Source organism: Coenobita brevimanus, chromosome 45 (assembly GCF_032717465.1).
Source record: "Coenobita brevimanus isolate Jiangsu-jjx chromosome 45, ASM3271746v2, whole genome shotgun sequence".
NCBI lineage: Eukaryota > Metazoa > Arthropoda > Malacostraca > Decapoda > Coenobitidae > Coenobita > Coenobita brevimanus.
The window spans coordinates 30,740,333-30,757,702 of record NC_136998.1 but is presented as its reverse complement, the minus strand read 5'-3'; the positions used below and the strand labels follow the sequence as shown (position 1 = coordinate 30,757,702).

Here is a 17,370-nt window from a genome sequence, read left to right as displayed (position 1 = left end):
GTTAATACGTCTGAGAATCCCTCTCCTGTATCAATCTTCAAAGTACTGTGTAATGCACTGATGTTTGGACTGCTATTTACAAAGTTCTATGATCCAGAGCAATTACTATTTAAACATTGGCTAACTTCAATACAATCATACAGTACTGTATATTCAAACAAGTTTCTGGAAGCAAAACACACAAATCAGATATGACACAATGATGAAAATAATGTATAATTTTTATACAGGTAACAACTATGATACTTCATCGCTAATCAGAGGGGAAGAAAAAAAAAAAAAAAAATCGGTCCAAGCTTTCATCCATTACCCTGTTGACAGTTACCTGCTTTTCGCATATGTTCTATACAATCTGACTAGAACTGTGACTGGCATAACATTCAGCAAGTCCATATCAAGAAAAAGATGCATTCATAACTCATATAAGAAGAACTGGCATTAAAAAAAAATTATTCAGATATCTTTAAAATTAAAATAAAACCCAATATCCAGAATAAGTGAATCCAAACACCGTATCTAGAAAATGTGGCATTCTGGCATTCAAGGACCATATCTAGAACAAGTGGCACTCAAAATCCATCTCAAAAAAGTGGTACAGTACCAGGTATCTATATTTTACATCATAACTGTTATTAAGCTATGATACATTAAACCAAGTAACAAATCCATCTCCTGAAGCAGATTCTTTTTTTTTTGGGGGGGGGGGATGTACATGTTAACCTGATATTAAAATATAAATATATATATATAAATAAATCAACCCTTGAAACTCTAGTATTCTAATTACTACAACATAATACAAAACAGTGAATCCTTGATATATGCCGGAGATGTTCCAAAATATACAACCGGTACTGTAAATGGAGGGAAACAGCAAATTAGCTTTATGGGTAGCAATGTAACTAATGACCCTCTCATGGTCGGTAAAACTAGTCTTCCATTCCGGGTACCATCAAATAATTAGAAAACTCTGGTGTTCTATTCCACCTAGGTCTGATGCCAAACAATTTTATTCAGCGGAGAGTGAGTTCTAAGAGCTTGAGTGTTGGCAGGTAACTTTTTTTGTGAACTAAAACAGCATAAACAGCATTATAAAGACAACACATAACAAGGACTTTTCATACTGCATTAAATCTGAGCACTTTTCATTGCATATATCACTAGCTAACCCCTTGAATCTAGCAAACATCTTCTAACTTAGTCTTGTTTTCTTTAGATAGTTTTCTTCAGCATATTAAGAGACTTTCTCAAACTGGATGGGTGGGATAAAATACAGCTTTTCTTAATCCCTTCACTACAAAAAGACTTGATAAACTCATCTAGAGGTAGCAAGTACAAAATTAAAAAATACATCATAGGATCAAAGGGGTTACTACAACTCTCCTTTCAGCACAATATAAGCAGTTAGTGAGGTTCGACTGGGCTACCAACAACTGCAAAAAAGATAACATATAAATATGATCCATATTCTAGGCAGCAGAAAAGGCTTTCTAGTACCTCTTCCTTAGTAATTTATTTTGCCAGCTTTACTTAAATTTTCTCTAGCATGTTATTCATATCTTTTCAATACATTACATCAGTAACATACATGTGGATATCAAGGTGCAATGTGCAGAATAAACTGCTAAGGAAGAGGTATTACAAAGACTTCAAAGCCACTCAGAATACGATGCTATGACACATTTGTGTTCATGGTAATTCATAACAACACCGGTTCCATTCTTCCGAATAAACAATTATTAAAGTGGGAAAACAAGTACAGTCCTTTAACCCCTCCAATCTGATGACACAATTTGTATCTTAGTCTTGCCAGATCCAGACAACTTATTCCTCTTTGGAGAGCCAGTGCATACTAGAAGGGTAAGACATATCCTTCATAAACCCCTTCATTGTAATAATCTCCAGTATTGTGAACAAGTCTAGAAGCAGCAAGAATAAAACAAATGAGTATCTCAACAGACTGAAGACGTAACACCTTGAATCCGAGAGACATTCTACTTTTCTTGCTACTTTCGGGCAACTTTGCATAACCCTTTCATATCAAAGGGGTTGCATTCACCCCATCCAGTTCATGAATTTCCTCATGAGCTGAATAAAAGTGTCTGAACATTACAAGGATAAAATTATATAAATGTCATCATATATCCAGGGTTAACTCTTTTCCATTACAAGTAAGTCTCAACATCACTCCATAATTAACCCCATGAATCTGGGTACCATCTCTTTAGTTTATTCTTGCTCCTACCAGATGATTTTAATCAACTTGGGAAAAGTCTCTTGCACTGAAGAAGTTTATTAAAACTACTGGTATATCTAACCCCTCCAGTTCAAAAAATTTCTCCCAAGCAGAAGAAATTGTCTGATGTCAAGAATAAAATGAAAAAGACGTCCCTCAACTCAATGGGATAAGTTACAACAGCCACAGAATTAAAATGAAAGAATTATATACAAAAAGTGTGGATACAAGATTACCAACAGAAACATTATTCACCAAATTATGTTTTTCATTATATTTTCACAAGTGCTAGATGATTTTACTCGGATGCAAAGAGCCCTCTACCAGTGAAGGGGTTTGGAAGGCTGTATATACTGTAACTACCCCCTTCTGAAAAGTATCCCATAAACTGAATAAAATCCTGCAATGGTAAAAGTAATAACAAGAAATAACTTCCTCCGGTTAAATCCCATCAATCCTTTAATGTATTTTATTCTCCCTACCACTGTATGATTTGCCTATGTTCAGGATAGGCTTTTCAAATTGGAGGGGTAACACTTTGCCTTCAGCAACCTTTCACGATGAGGTATGTTCCCTAGACTGAACTGTATCACCTGGAGGGAGTGAGAATAAACCAGGCTAATAATGATGTAGGGAATTAGGGTAAGGTCTAACAGGTCAATATACAAGTTAGGGACTGAGAGTATGCTAAGTTAACTCCTCAAATCATATGATATACTTAACTGGTTTACTCTTGCTACTTCCAGATTACTTTATTCAGATCAGGATAAACTGAACGGACAGAGACTGGGATAGAGATAGCCTTCATTATCCCATTCAATATGAGACATTTCCTAAGCCGAATTAAGTCATCTGTAGATGGTATGATTACACTGAAAATACAGTACATCATTACAGGTATATGATTACGAGAGGATTCCATGCCAGAATAAGAGTCTGAGATCAAGTCAAGGCAAATACAAAAAAGGAATTCACAGTAACCCTAGGGAAGTAATTTTGTTCACTTATTCTTGCTATTTCCTGACAATTTTGTTCACCTGACGATGGACTGTTCGTACTGGAGGGTACATACATACATACATACATACATACATATATATATATATATATATATATATATATATATATATATATATAAAGTCAATCCATGGTTGGGCAAAGGTCTTTCCATGCTAGGTAAAGGAAAAATAAATGTCTCTACTACATTAATCCCTTTTGTTCCTAGGTTTTTACTCTTGCATCAGCAAACAAAATTACCAAACTGTACCCATAAGAGAGAAAGCGTTAAGAACCAGGTGTTATATAACTGTGAAAAGGAAAGAAATAATGAAATCTACACCCAACACTGAAAGAGCTGAAGGCAGAATCTGGATGAAGAAGAGAGTATTCATATTAATAACTAAACAATTTATAACTATGAAAAGAATAAATGTATATACAGTCCACACTATCAACAGGGTGATGTGTTAGTGTAAGGTGGCAAAGGAGAGAGTTCAATATGGAACTGTTTCATGAAAGACTCCTGTTAAGCCCTTCATTTGGATGACGTCACTTTTTAATTAATTTTTACTGAGTATGCACCGCAATGATCTGAGTCGCCTTCTATTTATTTAGATGCCTAAAGTACCATCATAAAATTTCAAGTCTGGGTTACCATGGGACTTTAAAAGCTGAAAATATGATACTGATTGTTGATTGTTAAGTATGATGACTTGGAAATGTTTAGGAAGTGGAGGGAGAGTATGCAATCTAGAGATGTGGATTAGAATGCTGGGAAGGATAAGGCTACAATCAGTGAGGTGGACAGAATTCAATGGTGGAGAGTAGACAGCAGCATTTCATCACGGGAAGGAAAAGGGCTAGTAGTAACTTCATTTTGTGTGGTTTGTGGAAGGTACATACATAACAGATGTGGTTGTGTGAAAAGTAGATAGCCCGGTATCAAGTCATTATTAGTGTGTCATATCCAAGGGAGATTGTGCAGTCAAGCCAAGGCTGCTGGATCCATGATGGGGATGTTGCTTTAAGTTTAGCTATTGATGAGTTTTGCTACTGGTATTTCCAGTGGGGAGGGGGGGTGCATAAGCTAGCTCAACTGCATAAGTCAGAGGTGGATGGAAAAAAAAAAATTAGAATGCTGCTGCCTTTCAGACAATGAAAGGACTCTCTCTGCATATTAAAGGAACACTATATGCTCGATATGTGCATAGAGTAATGAGGTCAGTAAAGGTGGAACAAATTTTCAGAACTAAGCACAATGAACAAACAATGGGGAGGTGGATGTACAGTGTCATAATGAAGGATGGAGCAACATGTATGGATTTAAGATGATGCCTGGGCATTTAAAGTGTTGGAGAGGTGATGGACTTAAGCAGAATGAGGTTGTTTAAATGTAAGAGTGTGGTAATGTAAAGACTTACAGCCCCTACTGTAAGGAAAACAGGATGAGGTCCTGAGAAGGAACCTCTGGGTTTGGGGACTTGAATGGAATAATGCAAGAGACCATGCAGCATGAAAAGCAGCTTTATTTAAAAAAAAAAAAAAAAAAAAAAAAAAAAAAAAAAAAGGCTAACCCATACAAGTACGAGATGGTGTAACACCAGATAATTTCATTCAGTTTTGATGTGATAGTAAAATACTGAAGGGTTTCACACACATGAGCCATCTCTGAGCTGAATTAAATCATCTGACAGTAGCAAGAATAAAATAAGGAGACATCATCACATGGAAGGGATTAAGGGCCAGCAAACATGATATCCACACTTATTAAGGGGATGAGGGCAGGCTAGGGTAGGACAGCATTAGTCAAGTTCTTCTGTGGCAAGAGGCGGACGGCTGGATGTCGAGCTTCCACCCATGGTAACTTCATCTTCGGAATCATCATCCCCAAGACCTCCACCGAGCAATCCCTGAATTAAATTTCCTGAGGGGAAAAAAATATATAAACACAGTGTATATTTATATACAGTATATATACTTTCATCATCATCCAATCCTACGTTGCCCCATGAGATGCGTAGGAGCCCCGGCCTAGGCATGTTGGTCCTGACATTTAAGATAAGAGTGACCAGCCTCACTCATCCCTGAGTGGCATTACATGAGCAATAAACCCCACCCACCCCTTGGATATAAACTTTCACCAGCTCAATCCGATTGGAATGCTGTAATTTCCCACTAACCCACCGGACGCCAACCTTTGGTTATATGGTTACCACCCAGCGTAGTAAATGGTTTCCTGGTGTACAAGAATATATATATATATATATATATATATATATATATATATATATATACATACACTGCAAACTGTGTAAAGTGGTAGGTGGGGGTGCTCACCACCCACTCACTCGATGCAGTGCTGCTCTCGGGTACCTGCCCTTTTTTCTCTTCTTTCTTTCCTCTCTTCCTCTTCTGCCTTTCTTTCCTTCATTCTTTCCTCCTCCTCCTGTCTACAAGTGACTACAATGAGTGACAAGCCAAATGGTTTCCTGTACACCAGGGAACTGTTTACTATGCTGGGTGGTAACCATATAACCAAATTATGGCGCCTGGTGGCTTGGAGTGTAATTAAGGCACTCCAGTCAGACTGAGCTGGTTTAGATTTATATCCAAGGGGTGGTTGGGATTTACTGTTCAAGTAATTCATCTCAGGGATGAGAGAGGCTGGTCACTCTCATCTTAAATGTCACGACCAACTTGCCTAGCTCCAGGCTCCTATGCTCCTCATGGGACAACACTGTATTAGATGATGAATGAATGAGACAAATCAATGATCACAATTTACCTATTTTTACCCACACTAATCCCTACATTTCTGCATCTAATTCTACAAAAGCTTACCATTTTCTGAGACAATTTACATTTGTTTCTCTCTCAAAGTCTTCATTCACCTTATTTCCCTCGTGTACTCACTATTCTCTTAACATAATTCTTAATTTCAGACAATTTACATTTGTTTCTCTCTCAAAGTCTTCATTCACCTTATTTCCCTCGTGTACTCACTATTCTCTTAACATAATTCTTAATTTCAACTGAGTTTTCTACCAGGAAAACTCACAATACATTGCTGTCAAACACCTGCATCTCACAAGAAATATTTTGACTGTAAGCATTCCTACAACTTGCAAAAATGACAAGAGTTCAAATGGGATACACATTAAAACTAGAAGCGTAATTGTGAGTGAGACTGAGGGTGAGAGGTAGCTTGGGGATGAGGTGAAGGGGTATAAGAATGCACTGTGTGGGATGGAGAGAGGGAGGACAGGGGGATGGAGAGGCAATCTATTCAAGACCACCACTTTCAGAATTATGGCATCAGGTTATACTGCAGACAGATAGATGGACAGTCATATAATAAAAATGTAACTTCACCAACCAAATATTCCTCCTGGGCCTTGCTGGGGTTTTGGTGCTGGTAAATTAAAGAAGAGTTGTCCAATGCGATCAAGGTATTCTCGGTAGGAAGGATCTCTGTTTAAACTTGCTTGATACTGTTCACATAACACAGTGAAATATGTAACTTTACCACTGGAAAAAAAAGTATACAAAATTAAATTAATTTCCCAAATCAATATTAACTAGACATTTAACTACAGTAATACACTAAAACATGCATATATGTACTTATGTAAAGAAGGGCTTTTTATTTCAAGTTTACTGAACAAATAACTGACAATTTCTGCACTGCCAATGAAATCACAGAGGCACAATAAATTATTTGATTCACTGGTAAAATAAATCTGTCATGTCAAGAATAAACAATGAAGGAAATGAGTGAGCTTCCTCATAATTACAACCATGAAACAACATAAAGCACTGCATATGTTCTCATGGTCCTTTAAAAGCCTTTTACTTAAGTGAGAACTGAGACATGCACCTTATGTATTCTGAAAAACTAAAATAAACACCAATAAGATTCCAATTCATTCATCATCATCATCATCCGGACCTCTTTTCCCACCTCAGGGCAGGGTGAGGAGTAGCAATTTACATATAATTTTCTCCTTAGCCATCCAATAGTGATATTAATCGGTTTATGTTCAATGATGAATATCCAAGTCTTTTATGCTATGTACAAGCAAACTTTAACTTTCTCATTAATGGTATGCTGAATTCAGAAGCTGTTGAATGGCTCACAAATTAATCAAATTATATGGTCACAGAGTGTGCCCTCAGGGATAGGGGCCTGAACAGTGAAGCTACCACAGACTGAGCAGAATAGAAAGCCACCATCAGGTGACGAAGGCTGACACATACAAGCATGCTGGAGTCTTTCTAAACGATACAATACGATAACGACATGACATGGCTGGTGGTGCACGAGTGGAGGTATATTATACGGATGCCAACAGCTACTTTTTTCTCTTTTTTCATTCCTTTTTGTTATAGAGTCCACAGTAAAATATAAAAAAATTGCCTAAAAACTGATCTCCTGTTTTCCCCCAGTTTACAGTAACAGATGTAGCTACTGAAAAAAGATGTGCTCTTCAGGAACATCCACTTCCCTTATGATGAGGAATCCCTGTACCTTATATAAACATCTTGAAAAACTGAAGCAGATAAAACTAACCAATAGAAACCATTGCAGACAGTACTAAAGTTAGCAACAATCTAAAATAAACATGTTAAAAGATAACACAAACCTTTCAATACTTGAGAGCAGAAGCCACAAAAAATTTAGTAGTGGCAGAAGGTAAGGAGGACCTCGCTGTCTGGTAATGTTTGGGTGCTTCTTGGTGTAAGTATCAAACATTTGTGAGGCTGCAACTTTCTTCTGCAGACACAAATACCTGAAATATATAGTTACTGTCAATAACAATTGCAACCAAGAGTAATAAAGCGAAGAGCAGGAAGGAAAGCAGCCAAACAGCAAACAAAAGTGGAACATGGAGGTGATTTGTCTGTGGTCACTCCTTATGGGTTTAAGGCATCTGACTACAAATATATATATATATATATATATATATATATATATATATATATATATATATATATACAGATAGGGGGAGGGGGGAAGTTGATCTACTTTTCTCTTGCACCAAGAAAGTTGGAGATTCCTGTAAGAGAGATTCACTCATCCTATGTCTAACCACTTACCGTATGTAAGTCTGAGTTACGCAATGTGATATGCAGTAATGTACTTGTATCCCCATTTTGTATTCCCATAGGTGTTCTAAAACTGACCATCATTTATTTGGGTCTTACCTACTCAGTTTTAATAATACAACTGTACTCAGTTTTAATAATACAACTGTACTCAGTTTTAATAATACAACTGTAAGTCTCCCACGATTTCAGAGCCTGACAACTGAAGCACTTACTGAAGGACAGCCTGTGTTACAAAGAGGTCCACTTCTGATGGATAACCTCTCAGCAAGTGTAGCTCCACCAGCATGTCGGCACAACCCCCTCCATCCTCCGACCGCAAATAGTGATATCTGGCAGATCCATAGTTCTTCTCTGCAGGGAGCACATTTAAGTAAACAATCCAGTGAGAAAAGGCTTAATAATATAATATGGTATGAAGAGATTTAATAATAAATAACATATTTAGGAGACTTAGTTATACAGTATACTTGTACAGTACAGTAATACTGTGCACAGAGATCTAAACAAACAATCTGCAGGCAGGAGATTTAACAAATATGTTGTAATCTTGAGCAAAAACATCTACTGGTTATAACATTATCTGGTAGGAAGAGATTTACCATAATAATATAATCTACAAAGAACAAAGAACAACATATGGTGATGAGAGACATAGCTACCTTTCCAGAGTGTCTGTGCAAGAAGCTGGTGTAGTCGAGGATGGCCCAGCTTATGACCATCCCCACAGGACCATTTCACTGCTCGCACAAGGTACTGGTGCCTCTCAGGACTCCCATGACTCACTAAGCTGAACAAACTAAACAGAATTCACAATATTAGTGGTGTTCCATGCACTATTTTGTGGATAGAAACTGGAATCAACCTTACAATCCTTCTCACATGCCTTTCCTATGAGCTACCGTACCTGTTTTACTTCAAATACCCAATCCATACTTCCCTATTACTCCTAAAGCCATCTTATTGATCACTCACAAGACACAGAAATATTTTTTACTTTCTCTAACCTTATTACCGTATTCTCTACTAGCAGGGGTACCCAGCATTGCCCAGATAAAACCCTGTGATCGTGCACACTGGCACTACCTAGGACCCTAGATGGCCACTACCCCTGTGGGAGAACCCCGGGGTCCCATTTTACCAACTGAACCTATGTTCCTCCTTGGGCCTTTTTCTCAAGGGATATATTCATCATGGACCTTATCCTACAAAGGACCTACTTTCTCACTACCCACCCACCCATCCACCCTGCCCACTAATTCAACCTTGTGTAGCTAATAATTATATGGTTATAGAAGTAATAAACTCTACAGCAATAGGCTACTGTGTTCCCACCATACTGACTTCATTATTTCCAGTGAATGTAGTTCTGATTTTGATCATCAGGGGCACCACCTTGGCAACAGTAATGTACAAATCTAAATTTGTTGTACAAAGTTACACCTGTCAGAGCTGTTTAAAGTTCTAAATGTATCCCACTCAATTTTCATGAAGGGTAGAGAGACACAGACAGATATTCTCTTTTATATATGTTCAGATATCTTTCCTAGCTGCGACACTCAGGAGACTACCAATACAACAGTTTTTGCACTCACTTCAATTACCTTTACTTTCGAACAAAATATCACAGCCTCTATCCATGCCACTAGTACAACTCCACTCATCCAAACTTTTTAGCATATTCCCTACACACATTACTTTCCACTCTCTCAACAAAATTCATCATCACTGCATATTTCTTAACATCAGCTGCTTTCCCAATTTTTTTCTTCATTTTCACTTCTGCCAATAGCACATTCTTGGGGACCAAGTACCTTCTCTGTGCTCTACCAAAAGCAATACCCTTACTATTCCGCTGCTCTAGTCAATCCCATCCAAATACAATATTCTTTCTATCTGCTCCATACTTTTTTCTACTTGTTAATACTCATCCTCTCTCACCCCTCACATATTCATATTTTTTCCATACAGTACTCATTTTTACATTTTTGCACTTCTTTCCAGAAAGTTCTAGAACTTAAGAGTACAGTAATTTACATAATATTCCTCTCCAGTTACTCATATACCTCCTGGAGATTTTTTTTTTTTTTTAACAAATTTTGCCAATAATTACACATTACCTGGTAAATATTTACATTATGATGACAAGTACTATCATGATTAAAAGCCTACTGATGTTTCCTTGCCAGCTGTGTTAATAATATGAAAACCAAAGTGTATGAGAATGAAGAATAGTACTGGATACTCTCTCAGAAATTTGTGTAGGAGCGAGAAATATGGAAGATTGGTCACACTGCTGGCAGGGGACTGTCAACAAACATTAGCTCTTGACACTATCAAACACCATCATCAACATACCTTGCTATCCGAGTTATGTGTTCCTCTGTCGGGTTAGTCTTGGACTTCTCCAGCACATCTAACATTAGTAACGCCAAGTCTGCACCACTGGTTTGCTGTTGATCAAGAATATCTGATAATATATTTCTGTATAAGTAAAGCATCTCTCTCTCCCCCCCCCTCCCCTTCTCGTAAATGAGATTGGGTTAGCTAATTACAAATCCGAGCCTTTCTAGTCTTACTTTAACTTCAGTTACAGGAATAAGACCTCTTCCTTTTTTTTATAAATACAGGTAACTTACAATTGAGTTACGTTCCGAGAAACTGACTGTAAGTGGAAGTTATCGTAAGTCAAAAATGCATATAATACACCTACGGTAACCAGCCGAACATCATAGCCTGGCAAAGCCTACTTTAAACATGCTTAGAACCTTACACTGCCCTACAGTTGGGCAAAATCATTAACAAAAAGCCTATTTTATAAAAAAAGTGATGAGAAACTCACGTAATTTATTGAATACCGTACCGAGCTCATCGATTGCAAAAGTCCAAGTTCACATGTGATGGTCATTTTCGGCTCGGTCCTGGTTGTTTCGGCCGTAAGTTATTTAGGCTGTAACATCCAAACAGGTTATGTTATGCTATGTTATGTTGTTTAAATTGTTAGGCGATTCGGCCATTGGCCAGTTTGGATGTTACAGCCTAAATGACTTACGGCCGAAACGACCAGGACCCTACAGGCTTGCCGCCTTCATGCTGGGCAATTATCTTGAGTTCTTAAGAATAACTGCCTTCCTCTTCTACTCATCAGTAGCAGGAGAGACAGGTGGGCATTTCACAGACACAACGGATGTACAAAACACAATGCAGATACAAGGGGGTTTCCAAAAAAAACACTGGCAACACAGAACACTGAAGAGCATCAGAGCATCAATTGTTTACACTAACGACCGCCCAGGCAGACTGGGATTTGGCTCACTGCCGCTGGCCAGCATCAAGAGGGAATATTGTACTGTACTGCATATCGCTAGCCCGGGAAAGGATCAAAATTCAAATTCAGAAGTACAGCATCTACCATCGTAAAGTAAAAAAATCGTATCAATAGCAACTGCATATATATATATTTAGACATCTATACTGTATATATAATTAAAGGCCCTACAGCTACCTTATTTGTGGGAAGTGAGGTTTGGACCCCTCAATAAATAATACTGTTTACTGCTCACAAGTTGTGACAGACTGGGACTGGAGGGTCCCAGGCAGACTGGGGACCGATAAATGGATTGTGGTTTTTGTGCCCTGCACAGCCCACTCCTATTACGTTATACCCAACCAGCCCTCGTGACGGTTCACTGGTGCTTCTGGCTGGACTGCTCTCAGGTGAGAGAGCTTTACTGCCATGTTGGAGGCCAGGCCAACTAAAGTTTCCTGGGGTTGTCTTCTGGATCAAGTGGGATATCCCTTGACCACTTGATTCCATGAGTCTGGCCATTTGAAGATGGTTTGAAAATTTGGCAGGGACCTTGCTCTTCCTGTCACTCGTGGCAGGAAGTCAGTGTACAGAGTATCACTTGTTCTGCTCAGTTGGGAGCTATAGCACATTTTGGACTGTCTGGCCCCGGGGAGACCTCTGGTCAGTGTGACAAGCCATCAAAGACAGGATACTGAACAGAATGAAAACCACTGATAGATGGCAGATGCATATGATGTTGGAAAAATTCATCACGCCCCCCCCCACCTTATCTTTTTATGAATGAGTTATACTGGTCACACAAATTTTTTAAATTTTGGCAAACCTTTAAGTACCACTACCTTCAGAAGTTATAATTAAATAGTACATAAACAGCAAAATAGCCAGTGTCTAGAAATTACAGCCTCCTTGTTGCAGATGCAAAAAAAAAAAAAAAGAGGTGTATCAACATCAAAGAAAGTGGCAGACCTAACACGATAAGGATGAGGTCCTAGGAAATCACCTCGGAGGGAGACAACAGGGATGCTGCTAGTGATCATGTAGTATTGAAAGATGCCATCAAGTAAATGAGACTGGCCCAGGCAAAAGTGTACAGTCTTTCAAAACAAATAAACTATAACCAGTACTTCATCCACCTTAACTAGAGAGATTTTTGCCCTACTGAATTTCCCATGGCTCAAAGGCAGAATAAGACATTGCTACAGCTGTACATCCTTTACAAAGCACTTCTTCATGACTAATACTTTGTTCTAGGATTAATTACGGAAAACAAACTATGTTCAAATGGCCAGAGTATATGGTAGCTCAGACTATAATTACCCAGCCACTGTCAAAACATTACAAAACATGCATAAATTAATCATACAATAAAAGGAGGCACATGGGCAGGATAGTGGAGGCCCAGTTCTTTCTATGGTTGGAAAAAATGGTCACATTACTTATAACAGCTTTATTTTCAAATACCAGTAATAAATGGGGTAGCCAGGATGTTGAAATAACAGCAGTAAAACATAAAAACAGGATAAATATCAACAGAGTTCCAGGTGAAACCAGAAAAACCATATATCCATTCTCTGAAGAAAAACAGGGAATACACACTTACTTGTTCATGTTTTAATAGAAGAGATGCTCCATCATATAGAAGATCTAGGACTTCATTATACTTTTGAAGACTACAGTATCTGTAAATAAAGAAATCTACAAGTAACTGATAAATTAGAAAAAGCTACTACTATCAGAACTATTGTAATTCAATACTCTAGAGATCCTATCTATCTAGAGTATCTATCTATTGCCAGACGCCTCAATCCCATTCGGGGTGGCCACAAACAAATCGCCTCCACATCGCCCTGTCCCCTACCATTTCACTGCCCCGCTCCCAACTCACACCCCCCCCTCTCATATACCTCTCCACCCCATCCCTCCATCTCATCCTCGGCCTCCCCCTCCCTCCCCCCCCTCCACCTCACTCGCATACACTCTCCTCATTAGTCTCTCTCCATCCTCTCCATGTGGCCAAACCACCTCAGTGTATTTCTCCTAACACTTTCTATCACATCCATGTCCATGCCACAGCGCTCCTTCACTTCCTCATTTGTCAGTCTGTCTCTCCATGTAACTCCACATGCTCCTCTCAAATAACTCATTTCCAATGCTCTCACTCTTGACTTGTGTCCTTCCAACAAGGTCCAAGCTTCACTTCCATATGTTAGAGATGGTATCACAATACTGATCATGCTGTGACTTTTTTACTTCCATGCTCACTTCCTTGTTCCTTATCACTACTTTCAAAGAATCAGCAACCTTTCTTCCCTATTGTACCCTTTCAAGCACTTCACCCTCTAAATTTCCATCCTTACTCATCACACTACCCAAGTACTTAAACACACTCACAAGCAACTCATAAAAATGGTACCGGTACTGTAACTATAAAATGGGTAATCCTTAAGGAGACACAGGACCACCTTGTTCTGTGGTTTTCTTCTATTTTTTTCCCTAACTTTAGCCCTCCTTGGGATGCTTTAAGTATTTTCTGACTGCATTTTCAACTTTCATTTTTTTTTTTTTTCTTTTAAACTGGTGAAATGCATTTTAAAAAGCAGTGTTTGTTTACAGATGGAAGCCATATGGTATTATTTTACAAGTGGACAATATGCAGTTTTGGAATTTTAGCACCATTATCGTATAGTATAGTCCCTAAGGATCACAAATAACCCCCATTACCCCATTCGGAAATTGATTATTACTCCCCTAAGATAGGGTAGGTATGTTTGGTTTGGTTTGGATAGTTTTATTATGTTCAGTGAGGGGTATTTCCGACAAAAATGAAGGTCAGAAACATTCGAATCGTATCAAAAACTGCCAGAAAAATATATTGCACTACCTGGGGGGTGTATTGTCCACTTGTAAAAAATTACCAGCCATATTGTGGTGTAAGACGACAGGTGGACACCATCTTAGAATGCCATTTTTGAAAGAAACTACCCTTAATAGTGTCTATGTATCCGAACCTAACCTAAATTTTCTTAATCTAACCTTGTTACTCGTATCCTAACCTAACCAATTTTATGCTAACCTAACCAAACATACTAACCTATCCCTTGGGTACTTATATTTTCCTTTTTTATACATGGATCCTTTTCATACTCAAAACTGCACTTCTGTACACCGTAACCAAGTCACTGAATAAGTTCAAAGGTGAGTAAAATATTCGCTACATATGTAAGAGGTGGTTCTGTGTATCCTCACAGATTACCATGAAAATTGTACCTGCGAGGTGAAAATGAACAATAAAATTCTACTTTTACTGACTATGGTATCCAGTATAAAGTGACTGATTTTGGTAGATGTGGGAATTTACATCTCTGCATTAGAAACTTTTTTTTTTTTTGCAAACCACTAAAATAAGTTCCCAGATCATTAAATATGCTTTGGTATGGTTATAGATTAACAGATAGCTTATACATTAAATAACATAAGTCTAGAGTTTTGGTAGGTTAGCTTAAGAAAGTAGGTTGGAGGCTTTTCATTTTCTACCATATTTTTACATAGCCTAATGTGAGTTATATTTTACCATTACATTACATATCACTCCAAACTTTCATTGCCCTGTTCTGGAGGATAAAGTCTGATAGGGGAAAGGGGATGAATGCACCAAATCACGCTGTTATTCACTTACAATCACATAAGGAAACTTCCCTGAAATACAAATATGAATATTTATGGAAAACTCTACTGTTAACAAAACCGTGTGCAATATTCTCATGCTGAATTATGAAAAGTAACTAGTATTACAAAGAAAAGCAGTCTCTTCAAATAAAATGGCACTATCATCCATCGAAAATACCAATGACTTTCAGCCAATTGGAAAACCATAGGCTACTTGGGACTCTGCCCCAATGCACTTAAAAGATTCATAAGAGCAATATCTACCATAAACCAGTGCATACCATCCTACATAACCTCTCACACACAACAAAATAAGACATTTACATTTAAAAAATTATTGTACTTAGGTATACTTCAAAGTGCACTCAACTGCTGTGTTATGGGAGAATAATGGTTTTCTCTTGTAGGATTATCATACATATTTCCTGCTACAAACCTGAAATATAACGTTCTGTACATCTGGTGAGCTTCATAATATCTCCCTTCTTCAACCGATGACTTTAGTTTGGCGAGAACTCGAGCAACACCTCTACTCCCCTGTGCCATGTTGACAAACTCTGTCAGTAGCTTGCGTATATTTACCACTTTTAAAACAGTTTGCATTAGCACCTTAAGCCTAAACTTCACAATATGGCCCTTCGATTATTTTCTTTTCAAATATTTATCCCTTATTAATAGAACTAAAGTTGTTTGTCTTTGGATAAATAAAAACATCCCTGTACTCTTAATGAAGCATCAGTTCCAATAATGAACTACCGACTCGATAGGTCACAAACGTAATATTGGTAAAACATGACATCTGATTTACAGTACATGACCTTTACTTTTAGCGGTGGGAGGGGACACATAAAAATATGAGGATATACTGGCTAGAGTCACAATAAAACTGTTCGTTAATGCCAGACCAACGAAATTTTGGCTTTAGCATGAATGTACTTTTTCCAGAGCATGTATCAATACTAAGCATTGCCTATTAAGTACCATCATCCTATTAGGCTACGTGATGCAATTATATAACCTCTGCTTCCGTCGTTCTGTGGGAAATCATCACAGTTAGCAGTTCCAACATGCCAACACAAAGTTGTTTTTCCCAGCGTTTTTCCATCTCGATAAAGGTCCCAAACATGCTACCATGGTTCACGCAATAACTGAATAAATCCAAATATTTTGACACAAATCGCCTATAAGCTGAATTCAGTCTACATTACTTAAATACCGACTTACATCCTGATACTTATTAACAGTCAACATGGTCCAAAAGGTTGGCTAAGCCACGCTCAGTTGGTATGCATACTTGTGTACGGCTGTCCTTTGATTATCTATCTATCTACTGTATTGTCATGGGGGCGCGGTAGCACAGTGGTAGCGCGCTGGACTTGTGATCGAGGGATTGCAAGTTCGAGCCTCGCCCGGGCTGCCGTGCCGGGAAGGGTAGCTCCCTCCTGTAACCCTAGCGGGGCTATATAGTCCAATACAGGGCTTAGCTCGGGGGAACTCCATTTCTCCTATACTGTATTGTCAGACGCCTCAATCCCGTCGGGGGTGGCTACAGACAAATCGCCTTCATGTCACCCTGTCCAATGCCACTTCACTGTCTTGCTCCCAGCTCACCCCCCCCCCCCCACTTTCATATACCTCCCCATTCCATCCCTCCATCTAATCCTCAGACTCCCCCTCCCTCTCCCCCCTCCACCTCACTCGCATACACTCTCCTTGTTAGTCTCTCTCTATCCTCTCCACATGGCCAGATCACCTATTTCCCCAAAAACTTTCTATCAAATCCACATCCACACCCACACCACAGCAATCCTTCACTTCCTCATTTGTCAGTCTCTCTCCATGTAACTCTACATGATCCTCTCAAATAACTCATTTCCACTGCTCTCACTTTTGACTTGTGGTAGTGACCCACTCCCCCAGTATCTTGGAAGTGTGAGTTCTTTGGCTGTGGCATGAACTTCTAGTTTCTTGGAAGTGTGGATCCTTTGACCATGACGAGCACCTCTTTTATTATTATCATTATTATTATTATTAATTTTGTTATTATTATCAT

The 17,370-nt window shown here is 38.5% G+C and overlaps 1 protein-coding gene across 1 annotated transcript; it reads right to left on the bottom strand.

Annotated features, from left to right (window-relative positions):
* Positions 1-5,037: 5,037 nt before the first annotated feature.
* LOC145398309 (Golgi to ER traffic protein 4 homolog) lies at positions 5,038-15,863 on the bottom strand. The gene is made up of 8 exons (XM_080271197.1): positions 15,754-15,863; positions 13,252-13,330; positions 10,700-10,794; positions 9,004-9,140; positions 8,557-8,695; positions 7,879-8,025; positions 6,612-6,763; positions 5,038-5,159 (listed from the first exon to the last, which is right to left on the bottom strand). Exons 1-8 carry the CDS (start codon positions 15,861-15,863, stop codon positions 5,038-5,040), a joined length of 981 nt encoding a protein of 326 aa, XP_080127323.1.
* Between the last annotated feature and the right edge of the window lie 1,507 nt (positions 15,864-17,370).

Coding starts and splice junctions, on each gene's coding strand:
- LOC145398309 (XM_080271197.1), bottom strand. CDS start 15,863: ATGGCACAGGGGAGTAGAGGTGTTGCTCGAGTTCTCGCCAAACTAAAG. Junction 8,696..9,003: donor TGCACAGACACTCTGGAAAG/GTAGCTATGTCT, acceptor TGCTCCCTGCAG/AGAAGAACTATGGATCTGCC. Junction 8,026..8,556: donor GTAACACAGGCTGTCCTTCA/GTAAGTGCTTCA, acceptor TATATATTTCAG/GTATTTGTGTCTGCAGAAGA.